At 53.5% G+C, this 19,156-nt stretch overlaps 1 protein-coding gene across 1 annotated transcript; it reads left to right on the top strand.

Annotated features, from left to right (window-relative positions):
- The first annotated feature begins 15 nt into the window (after positions 1-15).
- On the top strand, positions 16-16,625 carry ZCCHC8 (zinc finger CCHC-type containing 8). The gene is given in 15 exon segments (XM_078618313.1): positions 16-1,995; positions 2,568-2,642; positions 2,840-2,921; positions 3,706-3,765; positions 4,490-4,593; positions 5,185-5,250; positions 5,850-5,910; positions 6,985-7,121; positions 7,725-7,861; positions 8,599-8,729; positions 13,403-13,489; positions 14,665-14,776; positions 15,264-15,467; positions 15,826-16,352; positions 16,354-16,625. Coding segments are annotated over 14 exon segments (1,956 nt in total). The 5' UTR covers positions 16-1,995; positions 2,568-2,622; the 3' UTR covers positions 16,582-16,625.
- Positions 16,626-19,156: the final 2,531 nt, after the last annotated feature.

Here is a 19,156-nt window from a genome sequence, read left to right as displayed (position 1 = left end):
TGTGTGCTTGGGGAGACAAAGGCGGCCGGGCGTGGTGCTGGCCACCCACCCCCTCTTGTGCCACAGTGCCGGCCTTCATAGGTGCTCGCTAACAGCACTTGCCCCCACAATCTGTTAAGGCTACACGGAGGATCTTTGTGTGTTTGCCGCTGCTGCTACCTTCGTCACTTTAACGTGGCCTCAAAAGTGCACCTAGCCTGGCACGAGCGCAGTGGTGACGTCGCCGTCACTGAGTGCTGAACGGCTGTCACGTGGTGTGTGGCACAGGCGGTGCGTTTCCTCTGGTCAAACTCGCTCAAGTCCGCAGTGATTTACTGCTCGGATTCACAAACAACAACAAATACTTACTCTAACGTGCGTCAATAACAACACGGTGTGTGTGTGTGGCCTTATGCTCACAGCAACGAGCGGAGCGCCGGGCGGATAAAATGTAGCAAGTTGGCACAGTAGGGGTACAGCTGGTGGGTCATCTCAGCCGACCCATGGGACCTGCAGGGTCTGTCATGAGACCTGCACCTAGCCTGGCACAGTAGGGGGTGCATAGGTGACGTTTTGGGCAAGATGCCTTATGAAATTAAAACAAAATGTGCAATTAATGAGGGCAATTTCCCTAAACGGTGCCTAATATATTTTTCCATGTAAGGCCACGCTGTTTTTGATGAACATTTGGTGTTTTAAACTTTATTTGAAGCTTTTGTGACTGCGGGAATTATTCTTTGCTTCTTTCGGTAAAGTCACGTAGAAAGAAAATAAATTAAATAATAGAATACGACGTTTCGATTGCAACACAAGCAATCGTCACCAACACAGTCGGCTAACACGACAGTCAGCACCTTACCTGGTTGATTACGTTCTTCCAAAGATTGCAAAATTTGTATTCTATTATTTTATTTATTTTATTTCTACGTGACTTTACCAAAAGAACCAAAGAGTTTTGTGTTTTTTGTTGTTAAATGTTCTACGCTATATTTTGCTATACTAGAATAGTATAGTGCACCACTGGCAATGTAGCATCATCATCACCACATAACTGGCTCGCATGAGGCATGTAGTCCATGGGCCAGAGTAGAAAGTGCTACCACTTTAAGGTCGCAAACACTGCAGCAATATCCCACCGTGTGACTTTACCGAAAGAACCAAACAGTATGGATTCGTGCAGTCACGAAAGCTTCAAATCAAGGGAGTCAAATCACTTGACAACACCGCTCATGTACAGCGGCTGCCACGTAATTCGTTCTTGTTGGCCACGCAAAGAAATCGAAACCAGTAAAGTTAACTTCCACTTGAGGTGGTACCAAAGCACTGTTGAAATATCTCGCCTGTGCTCATTGGCTAATGAGGGTTTTGCAGCTCTGAGCCGAGGGGTAGGCAGTCCACATTTCTACGGCAGGAGCGAGAATATGCTGTACGTACAGAGCACGATTTTTGTTGACTTGACCACAAAGTAGTACTGCTTTTATTGACACCTTAGGGATGATGGGCTGAGTTTGCCATAAACCAGGATTTTAACTCCCACTCCCCCTCAGTCCGTATACCCCTTAACATCCGATAATGAAGGTTTTTTTTGTTAGATTGCGTAAATATGAATGTGTCGTTAAACCCGCCACCACCCAAAATAGCCAATTCGTGAGGTTTGTTACGTAAACAGAACGTGCCAATTCGTGACTAGTACAGCACACCGGGTCTGTTGGAGAGTAAACCCACAACATTTGCACGTTTAGTCCGACGTTTCGCTGGTGATTACAACAAGCTTCGTCAGGTGATTTGTCAGAACATGGGTCTGCCTCTTAACATTTGACACTTCGCGTGATGACCTCAAAGTGCACCTAGCCTGACACGGGCGCTGCGGTGACATCACCGCCACTGGCGGCTGCTGTTGGTGGTTCATGTTGTGTGTGTCTGTTATGTTTTTTATGTTTTGGTATCGCGACAATCCTTGACGCCAGTCGCAAATGATCAGCTGCGGAGGCAGGTGCAGCTTCTGCAGCAGAGCAGGTAAGTGCCACCCATTTGACATGTATCCTTGTCTGTTTACATATTGTTATTGCTAAGATGGTCGACTTACGCTTAAGAGTTTTAAAATTCTCGCGGGACAAAACTGATTTTTATTTGTGTTATTTAGCAATCGAAATCACCTTCACTTGTGCAACCTTCTTATCCGTTACCGTATTCTCTGGAGTTTAAGATGCACTTTTCCCCTCTGCATTTTTAAAGCGAAAGTTGGGGGGTGGGGTTGCATCTCATGAATCGATAGGTGTGTGTGTGTGCGTGCGTGCAACCATATTTCGACAACTTTATTGACACCGGACGCAGGTTTGGGTGTGTCTTACTTTCCGGAGAATACGTTGCCCTGTGTTGAACAGGTCAGATGTTGCGGTTAATTTATTCCGACACGAGAGATGGAGCCGTTTGGCGGTGCAGCTGACGTGGACTCTGGCCACTCTGGGACCTCGCTTCAGGACCGAATTGCGCGCGGCAAGACCGGCGAGGGCCGCTGGTGGCGATGTGACTGGCGCACGCGTGTAACGTGTGTCGCCTGCATGCGTGCGTGCGTTTGTTTGGCCCAGCGATCTGTTGATCCCAGATCCGGTGAAGGATGGCCCTTTCCTGCACGTCCTCTACATGGACGGCGCGCGCAGCACGTGAGTGGTGATCTCATTGCCGTACGGCGTCACAAACTCTGCATTGTGTTAAGGACTTCGTGAGAGGGCGATTGCGGAGTTCCCGATACGTACGTATGTTGAACTTCTTGTTGGTGGGTCGAGCAGTTGGCGAGATGGTGATCGTGTTAATGGATGGGCGCTCTCTCTCTCTCGCGTGTGGTGGTGGCTGTGTTCAGGCACTGCCAAGCTGAGCTGGAGGGGATCCTTCTGCAACTGATGCATCAGAGTGGAGGGGAGCGGGATCCCATTCCATCGCAGGTAAGGCGTTGTGGAATGCGAGTCGTTTTTGTGTCGGTGCGCGTGTGGTACCAGCGGGGAGCGCGGTAGGGTAGCGGTTAGCGCGCCGCTGCCGTACCAACCCGGCAACCCGATTTAGATTCCTGCTCACGGCGAACACCGTGGGCAGGAATTTAACTCCGGTCCTGGGACTCCCCTAGGTTGACTCGGCCTAAAATGAGGACCTGGTGTGCCCACTAGCGAGATAAAGGCGACTGAGCGTGGTGCTGGCCATCCACCCCCTCTTGCGCCGTGTCGGCCTTCATAAGTTCTCGCTAACAGCACTTGTCCCAACAGTCTGTTACAGGCGATACGGGGCATCTCCGTCTTTGTGGTACCAGTGCCACTGCTTTCGCATGTACCACGATGCCTTTAATACTCACACGTGAAATCAATGAGAAGTTGGGTGAGGTTAGATGGTTATTCTGGCTTCCTGGAGTTTTTGGATCTTATCCTTAGGAAGTTCGACACCGAAGTTTCAAGCCGAGTGCCGCGTATCTAATTGGTGCCAAATTTGGTTGAAACTATAACAATTGACGTGTTGTTAAACGCTTGCACACGTGACAATTTAATTTGTTTGGCCACGTAGGTTGGTGGACAAACTTAAGGTTAGACATTTAGCCAAATCGTTGTGCCGCCTAACCCAGCTATCTCTTATGAATTGCTAAAATCAATAATCACATTGCCGCCGAAGAGATCGTTGACGTTAATCGCGAGTGGATTTATCTGTGCCTGTGTATGCGGATCTCTGGGCCCTCTCTCCCAGCCCTCCAGCGTGGTCCTGGGGAAGCGGACCAAGGGGAAAGATGCAGACGCCTGCATCAAGGTGAGCGCCCGGGCGGGCGGTCGGGCACGCGAGCACAACGACGCGCCGATGCCATTTCGGGTCGCACGCACACAGGGAACGCCGCCAGCAACACGCCACGGTGTGGCTTGCATGCCACGCGACCACCGCGCGGCACGTACAAAGACCACCAGCTAGATAGAGATGAATGTGCGGCCACATTAAAGAAAAAAGTAAGTTGGCAGTGCTTCTTGGTTTTTGGGGAATCGAACCAAGGGGAAGATGCAGACGCCTGAGGACGGCTGCTTGCGTTGTGGCCGAAAGGTCGTGAGAATTATTTTATTATTTCCCTTCTACGTGACTTTACCGAAAGAACCAAGAAGATGAATCCCTGTAGTCATGAAAGCTTTAAATCGAAATTTAAGTTTGCAGTTGTTGTAATAATACGCCCACGTGCACGTTCAGCTCTATTGAGCTGGTGTTCTTGACAAGGCTGAGAAATGTGTACTTGCACTGTGGTGGTCACATGGTGTTTCGTGCAAGGCATGATGGGGAGTCTTTAAACATTCCCGCACCTGCTGTGTGAGCAGTGGCAGCACAATTTTGCTGCCTTTTCCATTTAGTTACCAGCCTGCATGAAGCTTTTCTCCTGGTTTAATGGGGTCTCTCCGTTATTTACAAGACAACGTTGGGCTTTAAGGGACACCGCTGCGTTCGAGGCTTCGCGAAACGTGAGTGGCCGTGTGCCCAATGCGCCGTGTGCCAGGTGGTGAGCAACGTGCGCTATTATCGCTCGTTCTGCTTGGACAGCATCGGCCGCCCGCTTCTGCGTGGAAATCCCGCGATCACGGAAGGCTGGAACATCCCGCAGTATGTGCGCACGCAGACACACACACACACGCGTGCACTAATATCCCTTTACCAGACTGCTGGGTCAAGTGTTGTGAGCGAGTAGCATCTGTGAAGGCAGGACACTGCAGCAAGTGCTGACTAGGGGGGAGGCCCAGGACCGGTTCAGGTATTCATCACACGGGTTGGTGCCGAATCGCCCGCTTGGACACGCTCACGCACGCATGGGATCCGCCTCGTAACGCGTTGACGTCATCGCGAGGGTGTGGTGTCTTGTAGACACTGCGGGCTCGGTAACATTATTATACCGCTTGTGGGGAAGTTGATAAGGTGTCTTGTAGACACGGCGGAAATTACCGATTTGCTGCGAAGGGCCGTTGCCTGAAACGTCACTGATTGTACCTTTTGAAGGCCACGGCGTTGTTTGACGAACGTGAGATTGTAGTCATTCGTGCTTGTGTGCACACCCACTCGAACTCAGCGGAAGCAGCGCCAAGCAATCCGACTTATTTTGTCATCGTTAAACTTGTTTTTTTTATGGTTCCCCACACACTGACGCATTGCCACATCAACATCAAAACGCACGCACGTGATGCACACATGAATATGCAGGTATCAGACGATTTTCAAGCAAATCTTATCCAACGAGATCAGCGAGGGGCAGGCAAAGCCTCAGAGGTGAGTGCCAGACGTTGGCAGTGTTCACCAATGCACACCACGCTCGCTCGCACGCACACACGCGCCTGGGTGAAGCACCCAGTTCCAACCGCACCGCACTTGATAGGATTCAGAGTAAGGCAGTGAAGGTGATTGAGGATTCGGCACTCATTTGTGTTCACTCCCGTCACTCGCTCGCTGGCAATCCGTTGCCTCTGCTTGTCATCGCTACTGTCGTGGTTATGTTTCATCGCACGGTGACGGTCCTGCACACACGTTACACAAGTCGCACAAAGACAAAGATCCCCCGTACAGCCTTAACAGACTGTCGGGTGCAAGTGCTGTTGGCGAGCAGCACCTATGAAGGCCTCGCCAATGGCGATGTTTACACACCGCATCGCCAGGTACTCGCTTGAGGCTGAGTCGACCTAGGGGAGGCCCAGGACCGGTTCAGATAATTGTCACCGGTGTTGTCCGTGAGCGGGAATCGACCTCGGGTCGCCGGGTTCGTAGTGCAGCGTCCTAACCGCTACGCTACCGCTCCCCGCACACACACACGTGCATGCAAATGGCCACTGCACGTGTGCTCACTTGCTAATTGCTGCCCTGTGCCCCCGCAGGCCCAAGGGGATGTGCTTTAACTGCGGCTCTGAGGATCACATCATGCGCACCTGCCCCCAGGTGCGTTTGGGAACCCTCGTTGTCCTCCTGACGGTATTCTCCGGATTGTTTTACGACACTCTGGAAAAGTGAGATACGGATACCCCAAAAGCCTGGGTTCGTTTTGAAAGAAGAAAAAAGGTTGTATTTAATAGTCGGGAGAATGGTCTTGCTATGGGGAGCCACGGTCTTCCAAGGGTGCCACGGTGGCTACGTATGCAAGGAGGTCGTGGGTTCGATCCCGACCCTAACTACTGTATATTTGGAGAGAGACACACAAACTCCGTGGGCGTGTGGATTTTTCTCCGGGTCCTCCGGTTTTTCCCTACACGTTTAGAATTAATTTGCGTTTAGAGTATTTGGCGGGTGTCAATGTCCACATAATCAGCCATTTCGTTGAGCTATCATTTGTGGACAGTTCACTTGTTAAAAGAGCTACATAGCTCAGAGGGCTTTAACTGGTATAAAGACGCATGTTTTGGATTGGTTAGAGATGTCTTGCCGCTGATGGTTTATGAACGGCTGGCAGTGTCGTCTGCACTTCTGGGGTGGTCATTTATCTGCGACGGAGAAGTGTCTTCCGGAAGATGATTCTAATCAACCGGAGTTCTCCGAACCGTTCTTCATGGGCCTCTGCATGCTATGAAGTAGACCCATTACCCAAAACATCGCCTATTACGTACTTCTTCTGGATAGGCCACTCATTGTTCTTTTGCTTGTTATTAGTTTAAGGAGGAGGGTCAGGCCACCTTTATGTACGCGCTAATAGAATGTGCTGGGGGGAAGGACAACCAACCAAACGCACAAAGCGGTTCTAAAGCTTTAAATCTAGATGATGATTTAAAAGTGCAATGCTCCAGTCTCTTCCTCATATCGAAGGGAAGAGCGTTCCAGACGGCTTCTGCGCGCATCTGAAAGCGTGCGAGGCGATGACCGTTTTTGTTCAACGGTTCGCCAAAAGCCACTGCAAGGATGACCGGAGGAGTTTGCGCGACGATGTTGGTTCATGCTCCTTGCTTGATGTTTTTATACACCGCGCCACATGCTACTTTGTGTCTTAGCGTGTGCGCTTGGCTTCCCTCCGCGCGTCTGCAGAAGCGAGACTTGGCGGGGATAAATCTGCGGCGCCGTCAGTTCGAATCGTTCAGCAATTCTCCGAAGTCGAGGAATCCCCAGCGATATCACAATGAGCAGGAGGAGCGCTTCGCGCACTTCAAACCCGGCGTCATCAGGTGACCACCACTGTCTTGATTTGGATCCTAAGAGTGCTTCTCTCTCTCTTCTGCGCCACGTCTGCCCATCTGTGTCAGCGTCGTGTGTGTCTGCCTGTCTGTCCCAGTGTGTGGCGAGTGTCTGTCTGCCCCTGTGTGTGTGTCCCCATCTGTTCGAGCCCTGGTGTGTGTGTGTGTGTGTCTGCCTGTGTCCCGGTAGTGTAGCGGTTAGCGCTACGCTGCGCTATGAACCTGGCCACCCGGGTTCGATTCCCGCTCACGGCCAACACCCGGTGACGATTATCTGAACCGGTCCCGGGCCTCCCCTAGGTCGACTCGGCCTCAAATGAGTACCTGGTGCAATGTGTAAACATGGTCACTCGGGAGACAAAGGCGGCCGGGCGTGGAGCTGGCCACCCACCCCCTCGTGTGCCACAGTGCCGGCCTTCATAGGTGCTGCTGCTCGCTAACAGCACTTTGTATTTTGTGCATGTGCCGTTGGCCACCCACCCCCTCGCAACTAACAGCATTTGCCCCAACAGTCTGTCAAAGGCGATACTGAAGGGAGGATCTTTGTCTTTGTGGTGTCTGCCTGTGCGTGTCCGTGGGTGGCCCCGTGTGAAGTGAGAGTCTCCGTCTGGCCCTGGCGGTGGCGCCTGGGCAGCTGCCCCCGTACATCTACCGCATGCGCCAGCTGGACTACCCCCCGGGCTGGCTGCGCGAGAGCTGCCAGGAGGGTTCTGGCATCACCATCCACGGGGGTAAACCTGCCCCCACCGCCCGCCACATCGCACGCGGGGGCGCGATGCTCGCAAGCACAACGACACTACCGCCACCACCGCCACCCATACTACTGACGTTTACAAAGACAAAGACCCCCCGTATATCCACCAGAGGGGGTTAGGTCACTGCGTTACTAGTACAGCACACGGGTACGTCGGAGAGGAAACCCGCAACATTTACAATTCACTCTCCAACACACCGGTGTAGTGCTGGACTAGTAACGAATTGCCACGTTTTGTTTACTTGACGAACCTTACTAATTGGCTGTGGCGGGTTTTAACGACACATTTATATAAGTACGCGATCTAACGCTAAAAAATCCTCGTGGAGAGTATTGGTCGCGAAAGCCTACGTGTGAAATCCCCCGTATAACCTGAACAGACTGTTGGGGCAAGCGCTGTTAGAGAGTTGCACCTATGGAGGCTGGCACGGCACACGAGGGGGTGGGTGGCCAGCACCACGCCCGGCCGCCTTAAGTCACCCCAGTGGCGATGTTCAGACACCGTACCCGGTACTCGTTTGAGGCCGAGTCGACCTAAGGGAGCCCCACGACCGGTTCGGATGATCGTCACCGGTGTTGGCCGTGAGCGGGAATTATCGAACGCGGTTCGCCGGGTTCGTAGCGCGGCGTGGCGCTGACCGCTGCACCACCGCTCCACCTTGTCGAGCGCCGTCGCGTAAGTCGCTGCGTCGCCCCTCGCCGTGCCTTCTGCAGACTTGAGCGACGGAGAAATCGACGAATCGGAGGAAGCGGAAATTGAGAAACAGAAGCGGAAAGCCTTCAACCCCACGAAGCTGATCTCCTACCCCGGCTTCAACGTGCCCCTGCCTGCAAACACGCTAGACGTGAGCATACACACTCGCGTGGACACAAACACACCGGGACCTACGGGTAAAGACGCGGACTTTATTTAAATTGGTAAGACCTGTTGAGCTAAAGAGCTCTTTTACAAGGACCACCAGCCGTCAATAGTGTCAGAATTTGTACACACACTCATCACACACACACACTCCTCATCACACACACACTCATCACACACACACACTCATCACACACACACACTCCTCATCACACACACTCATCACACACTCATCACACACACACACTCATCACACACACTCATCACACACACACACTCATCACACACACTCCTCATCACACACACACTCATCACACACACACACACACTCCTCATCACACACACTCATCACACACACTCTTCACATACACACACACTCATCACACACACTCATCACACACACTCACACACACACTCCTCCCCACTACACACACACTCATCACACACACTCCTCATCACACACACTCCTCATCACACACACACTCCTCATCACACACACACTCCTCATCACACACACACTCCTCATCACACACACACACTCATCACACACACACACTCATCATCACACACACACTCATCACACACACACACACTCATCACACACACACACTCCTCATCACACACACTCTTCACATACACACACACTCATCACACACACTCATCACACACACACTCCTCCCCACTACACACACACTCATCACACACACTCCTCATCACACACACACTCCTCATCACACACACACTCCTCATCACACACACACACTCATCACACACACACACTCATCACACACACACACTCCTCATCACACACACACTCATCACACACACACACTCATCACACACACACACTCATCACACACACACACTCATCACACACACACACTCATCACACACACACACTCCTCATCACACACACACTCATCACACACACACACTCCTCATCACACACACTCATCACACACACTCTTCACATACACACACACTCATCACACACACTCATCACACACACACACTCACACACACACTCCTCCCCACTACACACACACTCATCACACACACTCCTCATCACACACACTCCTCATCACACACACTCCTCATCACACACACACTCCTCATCACACACACACTCCTCATCACACACACACTCCTCATCACACACACACACTCATCACACACACACTCCTCATCACACACACACTCATCACACTCATCACACACACACACTCCTCATCACACACACACACTCCTCATCACACACACTCTTCACATACACACACACTCATCACACACACTCATCACACACACTCATCACACACACACTCACACACTCCTCATCACACACACACTCCTCATCACACACACACTCCTCATCACACACACACACTCATCACACACACACACTCATCACACACACACACTCCTCATCACACACACACTCATCACACTCATCACACACACACTCATCACACTCATCACACACACACACTCCTCATCACACACACTCTTCACACACACTCATCACACACACTCCTCATCACACACACTCCTCATCACACACACTCCTCATCACACACACACTCCTCATCACACACACACTCCTCATCACACACACACACTCATCACACACACACACTCATCACACACACACACTCATCACACACACACACTCATCACACACACACACTCATCACACACACACACTCATCACACACACACACTCACACACACACTCCTCCCCACTACACACACACTCATCACACACACTCCTCATCACACACACTCCTCATCACACACACATTCCTCATCACACACACACTCCTCATCACACACACACTCCTCATCACACACACACACTCATCACACACACACACTCATCACACACACTGCTCATCACACACACACTCATCATCACACACACACACTCATCACACACACACTCCTCATCACACACACACTCATCACACTCATCACACACACACACTCCTCATCACACACACACACTCCTCATCACACACACTCTTCATATACACACACACTCATCACACACACTCATCACACACACACACTCACACACTCCTCATCACACACACACTCCTCATCACACACACACTCCTCATCACACACACACACTCATCACACACACACACTCATCACACACACACACTCCTCATCACACACACACTCATCACACTCATCACACACACACACTCCTCATCACACACACACACTCCTCATCACACACACTCTTCACATACACTCATCACACACACTCATCACACACACTCCTCATCACACACACTCCTCATCACACACACACTCCTCATCACACACACACTCCTCATCACACACACACACTCATCACACACACACACTCATCACACACACACACTCATCACACACACACACTCATCACACACACACACTCATCACACACACACACTCATCACACACACACACTCACACACACACTCCTCCCCACTACACACACACTCATCACACACACTCCTCATCACACACACTCCTCATCACACACACTCCTCATCACACACACTCCTCATCACACACACACTCCTCATCACACACACACTCCTCATCACACACACACACTCATCACACACACACACTCATCACACACACACACACTCATCACACACACACACTCATCACACACACACACACTCCTCATCACACACACACTCATCACACACACACACTCCTCATCACACACACTCATCACACACACTCCTCATCACACACACACTCCTCATCACACACACACTCCTCATCACACACACACTCCTCATCACACACACACACTCATCACACACACACACACTCATCACACACACTCCTCATCACACACACACTCCTCATCACACACACTCCTCATCACACACACACTCCTCATCACACACACACTCCTCATCACACACACACACACACACTCATCACACACACACACTCCTCATCACACACACTCATCACACACACACACACTCATCACACACACTCCTCATCACACACACTCCTCATCACACACACTCCTCATCACACACACACTCCTCATCACACACACACTCCTCATCACACACACACACTCATCACACACACACACTCCTCATCACACACACACTCATCACACACACACACACTCATCACACACACTCCTCATCACACACACTCCTCATCACACACACTCCTCACAACACACACACACTCATCATCACACACACACTCATCATCACACACACACTCATCATCACACTCACACACTCCTCATCACACTCACACACTCCTCATCACACACACACACTCATCACACACACACACTCATCACACTCACACACTCCTCATCACACTCACACACTCCTCATCACACACACACACTCCTCATCACACACACACACTCATCACACACATTCCTCATCACACACACTCATCACACACACTCATCACACACACACTCCTCATCACACACACTCCTCATCATACACACACTCATCACACACACTCATCACACACACACTCCTCATCACACACACTCCTCATCACACACACACATCACACACACACACTCCTCATCACACACACACACTCCTCATCACACACACTCCTCATCACACACACTCCTCATCACACACAAACTGTTCATCACACACACACTCCTCATCACACACACACTCCTCATCACACACACTCCTCATCACACACACTCCTCACAACACACACACACTCATCATCACACACACACTCATCATCACACTCACACTCCTCATCACACACACACACTCATCACACACATTCCTCATCACACACACTCATCACACACACTCATCACACACACTCCTCATCACACACACTCATCACACACACTCCTCATCACACACACACACTCCTCATCACACACACACATCACACACACTCTTCACATACACACACACATCACACACACACACTCCTCATCACACACACTCATCACACACACACACTCATCACACTCACACACACTCCTCCCCACACACACACTCCTCATCACACACACACTCCTCCCCACACACACTCCTCATCACACACACTCATCACACACACTCCTCATCACACACACACTCCTCATCACACACACTCATCACACACACACACTCATCACACACACACTCTTCACCACACACACTCCTCCCCACTACACTCACACTGCTCCTCCCTAATAAAGAGACAAAGATCCCCGTCATCGCCTTAAGACTGTTGGGGCAAGTGCTGTTAGCGAGTTGCACCTATGGAGGCCGGCACGGCACACGAGGGGGAGGGTGGCCATCGCCATGCCCGAGTGGTGATGTTTGACACACCACACCAGGTACTCATTTTAGGCTGAGTCGACCCAGGGGAGGCCCAGAACCGGTTCATATAATCGTCACTGGTGTTGGCCTTGAGCGGGAAAATAATTCGACTCGCCAGGTTCGTAGCGCTAACCGCTACGCTACCGCTCCCCACGTGTTCGCATACAAAACAAAGCTCCCCCGTATAGCCTTAACAGACCGTTGGGGCAAGTGCTGTTGGCGATCGCGCACATACACATGCACACGAGGCACACTGCCGTGAGCACGTGGAGACTACGAACGTCCCGCGTGTCCGTGTGCGTGCCGTCTGTGTCCCCGCGTGCAGGACTGGCGCACGTTCAATTCGTGCCCCATGCAGCCGCAGCAGTTGAAGGAGGCGATGATTCGCCGCTTGAAGGAGGCGAGCAAGAAGGTGGGAATTCACCCCCACACCCCCCACCCCCACCACACTCCTCCCCCACACAAAGGTAAACTAAATATTCCCTCGACCCTGGGCCGTCGTGTCAAGTTGATGTGAGCGAGCGCCTACGAAGGCCGGCATGGCACACGAAGCGGGGGGGGGGGGGGGGGGGTGGTGTGGCCGGCACCACGCACGCCCAAGTCGCCTTTGTCTCTGCAGGTGGTGATGTTTTACACACTGCAGGTGCCTCGTTTTGAAGTCTTGACTCAACGCTGGGGAGGCGCTAGGACCGGTTGATATATTCGCCGCTTTTGTGAACTCTCATTTGGAGCGCAGTGCGTTAACCGCCGCCGCACTACACCCTCCCTTATGCGCGCACACAAAGACCCCCCATATAGCTTGTTCAGACTGTAGGGGCAAGTGGTGTGAGTGAGCACCTATGAAGGCCGGCACGGCACACGAGGGGGTCGGTGGCCAGCACCACGCCCGACAACCTTTTTCTCCCCAGTGGAGATGTTTACACACCGCTTACTCATTTGAGGCCGAGTCGATCTAGGGGGAGGCCCAGGACCAGTTCAGATAATCGTCACCGGTGTTGGCCGTGAGCGGGAATCGAACTCGGGCCGCCGGCTTCGTGGCGCAGCGTGAGCGCTAACCGGTCGCGCTACGGCTCCCCACACGGGCACAAACGCACAGTTGATGTGAACGCGTCGGTTTTGGCCTCCGGTGACGCGATCCGTCGTCGTCGATTCGTTCTGACTTTCTGGGTTTGCCTTCTGGAGGCGTTGGGACGAAGCTGCTCACGTCGGAGATTGGGGGGGGGGGGGTGCGGGGGAGGGGGTCTCACGACACAAGCGTTGGCCTCCTTGGTCTTGTGCCATTTGTTTATTCAAATTGTAAAAAAAAATGAATGAACGTTTGTAGTTTTTGTTTTATTTAAAGCGATTGAAATTATGGTGGAGCTAAAATCTCGATACAGCTAGAGGGCCATGTGGTGTTTCACACTTCTCAACGGAGTTATGTAATCCCACCGTTAAACAAAGGACACTTGACCCGTGACCAAAACTCACGATCGCCAAAAATGAACGAAACTAACGCCCTGACCATTTACCCATCGCCACACCCACCGCCACCGCCGCTCATCCGTCGCTCATTCCGTGTCGTCCCCCCCCCCACCTCCGGCGCAGCAGGTGAAGCGGACAGCGCCAGCGGAACAGGGTTCCCACACCACGAAGAAACAGCGCTCGCGCGCCAGCGATGACGTCACCTTCGACAACAGCGACATGGACACGGACTCCGGTACCGAATCCCGCTGCTGCAGGACTTGCCGGGTTACGAGATGCACGTGTTGTGCCTTCTCCTCGTGGTGGTGCTGGTGGTGCTGGTGGTGCTGGTGGTGCTGGTGGTGCTGGTGGTGCTGGTGGTGCTGGTGGTGCTGGTGGTGCTGGTGGTGCTGGTGGTGCTGGTGGTGCTGGTGGTGCTGGTGGTGCTGGTGGTGCTGGTGGTGCTGGTGATTGTGTCGAAAGCAGTTGTGCAGTCATGAAGCTGATTACGTGGAAAGTGGCAGTGTGGTGATGATGATGGTTGTTGAAGCTGATAGTACGGTAAGCGGCAGTGCGGTGCTGAGCAGTTTTAGTGTGGGGTGCGGTGATGAAGGTGATAGTGCGTTGATTATGGTGACGGCGTGGTAAGCGACGGTGTGTCGTGCCTCGAGTTGCACGGTCGGTGGCGGCGGCTGGGATCGGCGCTCGCGACGCTCACGACGGCGTCGTCGTTGACTTTGCAGAGCTGACGTCCCGCGAGGCGCCGGCGTGGCCCCCGCTGCCGGCCTCTCCCGGGTTCCGCGCCCCCCTCCCGCCGGCGACGCCCCCCGTGCCACGCGGCACGGGCGGCCACGGCGGTTCCCCCATGGCGCCGCCGCCGCCGCCCCCCGACGTGACGCCTCCCCCGCTGCCCAAGGACACGCCGCCCCCCTCGCCGGCCACACCAGGTGGGTTTTGAGCGCTCGTCGTGCGTACGTGGACGCGCGTGAGCGTCGGCGTGCGTGCGTATTGGCGCCGGGGAGACGAAGGTGGCCGGGCGCGGTGCCGCCCACGCGCCTCTTGCGGGCACGCTGGTTCTTCGCAGATTTACTCCCCCCCCCCCCCCCCGCCGTTGCGAACGGAAGATGAGCCACCGATTCCTCGGTGATCGTTTGAGCAGGAAATCACTTTCGGTGGCGGCGGCGGTGGTGGGGAGGGCCTGCGGTGTCTGAGTGTAGTTCCATGCATCGACAGTTGCGATCGTTGGTGGGTGCGTGGCGGTGCCGAGCAGCGGCGATGAGAGCGACGGTGCGTGCCTCCTCGCAGACGCGCGCTCGCGCGTCGAGGCCGGCGCCCCAGAGCAGGAGGAGGAGGAGCAGGAGGAGGAGGCGCTGTCTCTGGAGGACCTGGAGGAGCAGCAGCGCCTCATACAGGCGGCGCTGGAGCAGTCGGAGGGGACCGCCGAGCCCGGCGGCGTCCATCCCGCCGCTCCCAGCGCTCCGGCCGCCCCGGCGGAACGCGACGAGCCGGCGGGCGTGCGGAGAAGTCCACGGATCAAGGTGGAGCGGGAGGGCGGTCCGAGCGTCCGTCCCGAACGTCGGCGAGCTCCGCGCGGACGCTCGCCTTCGGCCGCGGAAGCTGAGCCGTCGCCGGAGCCGTCGATGGGGGAGCAGTTGGCTGAGACGCCGGGGGAGACGCCGGAGGAGTCGTCGCCGATGGTGGTGGGAGGCGAGGGCGGCGGCGGCGGCGTGCCGAGCTCCGCCGGAGACCCGCCGAAAGCTCCCGCGCTCGACGAGGAGATGGAGGAGATGGTCTTCGACATCGCCGACGACGATGACGAGGCGGAGGAGGAGAAGGCTCGAGGCGGGGGGGGGCAGCGGCGGCGACGACGACGACGAGGCGGAGGCGGTGCCGTGGCGCGTGAAGAACGCGCAGCGCAGCGTGCCGGACAGCTCCAAGTTTGCGGCGGGAATCACGGATTTCACTCACCACTTGGAGGAGTCCGGACAGCCCACAGGGCTCTACGCCCGCCTCCGGAGCGTGCTGCAGCGCGCGCCTCGCAAGGCGGCCAAGAAGCCGTGAGGCCGCGTGCGTGTCGGGAGTGGGGGGAGGTGGGGGGGTAGGGGGGGCAGGGGGGGCCACCCGGCACAGGCCTCCGATTCTCGTAGACCGGATTCGAGCGGCGATTTGGATGTGCGGGACGTTTCGCTTGAAGCCGCGGTGAGCGTCATCCAGGACAAGATCCTGGAAGGTCCAGAATAAAAAGCGGGGGGGGTGGGGTGTTGATTCGGAAGTTGTAGAAGCTGCCTTGATGCTTGTTCCTGTTCAGATTGTTTTAATCTTTATTCCCCCCCGAATTTTAACATGCTCACAAATTTGGTCCATCTGCCACGGGCTCCCCGGAAACTGCACGGAGCAACAAGACTCCCCACGCTGGAAACGCCTCGTCGCAAACTCCACCGCTCGCCGAAATGCGCAATTTGACCGCACGGCCCCCGGCAACTTCCACCGAACAACGCAGAAGTGAGCATCGGCGGTCGCTGCCGCATCGATCAACTGGCTTATCGGTGGCCAGCCAGGGTGGCTCATGCGCAAGCGGTACATTTACAACAAGAAAATTGTATCCGTAGATCACAAACGTGCCTGATGGCAAGGGGGGGGGGGGGGGGGACGCCATTGTAGGTAAATAAAAACATTTATACATTACACCGGTCAACACACTTTTTCTGGCATAAGGTATTCCAACGGTTGTAAGATAATTTTGGGGTGCTGATTCCAAATCTGGCATCAGTTTTTGTCTATCACATCAGGTTTTTGAGATATCAAATATTGCATTTTCAATAAAAACTGCAGAAGAAAATTATTAAATAAATGTGGATATCTACATAAAATAATTTTATAAACACACTATCCTAAAAATACAGCACCATATTTTAACACCAAAGCAGTCACTGACTCGCAACAACTTGCAATCATAAGTGACAGAGTTAATTTCGGGTAAAATCAATGAAAATGGGGAATGCCGATAGCATAAAAATGAGATGTGATGGAGCAAATCTGAGATCAGATTTGGAATCGGCACCCTGAAATTAGTCTAGAATAGCTGCAAAAGTCCAGGCCAGAAAAAAAAAAAAATTTTGTTGACCTGTGTTATTGGGTGGTGTCGCTGGTGCGTCGGGCAATGTTGCACAATGCACACAACGCATTTCTCAATAACCGCACGCGCGCACACGCGTTCGCGCGCACACGGCCTTAAAAGGAAAACATAGTTGGCTACGTTTCTGGGAAAGATATGGCGAGCAAATAAATGAATGTAAGATGAGTCGTCGAAGAAGAGGGGGGCATTGCATTTCATGGAGACTTTTCGTTTTGGGAAATGTTTGAAACGGCGGTTCCATGTGAAATATCCAACGGTCTGTGAAAATCAAATGGTGAACGCGTCGATAAACAAACGGACGTGTTGCGTTCGCCAAGCTCCCCTCTGCCCGTGGTGGACACTCCCCGTGGTGGACACTGGCACCATTTTCCAGCGTCCACCGAGCAAAGCCCCTCGCTCGTCGCACGAGCTCCTCTGTGCGGATGATGGGGCCACGGTTTGGGGGAAAAACTTCGTCGTGTTTCTCGTTGGGTTGTGTTTTTGGCGCGGTTTCTGTTCCTGGAAAACATTCAATAAAGTTGGCCGACCCACCGGCCTAGGTTCACACGCGCCTCCCTCTGCTGTCTCGCCAGTGGCGTTGTCTCGCCAGCGCCCCCGTCTCGCCAGCGCCCCTCTCACCAGCGCCGCTGTTCAGTGCAGGGGGTTGTTTGCCGTGGAGCGGAGCTGGATCGCCAGTGGCCTGTCAAATTTTCGAGTCCCTCTCTCTCTCCCCGTGGTCACGAGGATTTTTTCTCCGGGTCTTCCGGCTTTTACCTCTTCCACGTTCAGGAACAACGTCGTGCGTTTCGGAGTATTTGGCGTGCCGCTACGTATTTCTACCTGATGATCATAATAATAAGCCTCTTCGTTGAGCTATTTGCGATAGAAAAGGCCGCTTCTGAAAAAGAGGTGGGCATCGCCTGGTAAAATAAAACATTGTTAGGTGGCCCATCGGAGGAGGTATTCGGGGCCCGCTCCGTGTACAGAGTGGGATTCTGGGCGCTTGTGGCCGCGTAATTATCTGGACTTTGACATTGCGATTATGACCTCCCTCCCCTCCACACCATCTACCCTCCCAAGTAAACGGCCATGAGACTGGGCGAGGTGAACGTGTGGACATCGTAAATAATAATCGGAAGGATCTGAACATTTATACTGGAGGAATTCGACGATCTATAAAGCTCCCTTTGTCACAGAGCTGTCCAGTCGGAGGGAGGGCGTTGAACGAGAGCGGGAGAACGCATCGTGCGCAAGCAGCTGCCCATGGAGCCCTGCCACACTTTGCAAGTTTGGTTTCGTTCGTTTGAATGTCCTCACTCGAAAGTGCGCTGCCACCACCACCACCACCCCACCTCCCACGGTGGGGATTGTGTGGCTTGACTCTGTGTGTGTGTGGTAACGCGTGCTGGCTTGCGATAAGCTTTGGGTTGGGTTGAAAGGCGGAACGGGGATTGACAGCTGCAGGCACATGCACACGCACACACACGGGCATCTTTCACAAGCACGCGCTCACAAAAAAAC

This window comes from Lampetra planeri, chromosome 3 (assembly GCF_965212315.1).
Source record: "Lampetra planeri chromosome 3, kcLamPlan1.2.h2, whole genome shotgun sequence".
NCBI classification, from domain to species: Eukaryota; Metazoa; Chordata; class Hyperoartia; order Petromyzontiformes; family Petromyzontidae; genus Lampetra; species Lampetra planeri.
The sequence above is the reverse complement of the archived record's forward strand: the minus strand, read 5'-3'. Positions and strand labels throughout refer to the sequence as shown.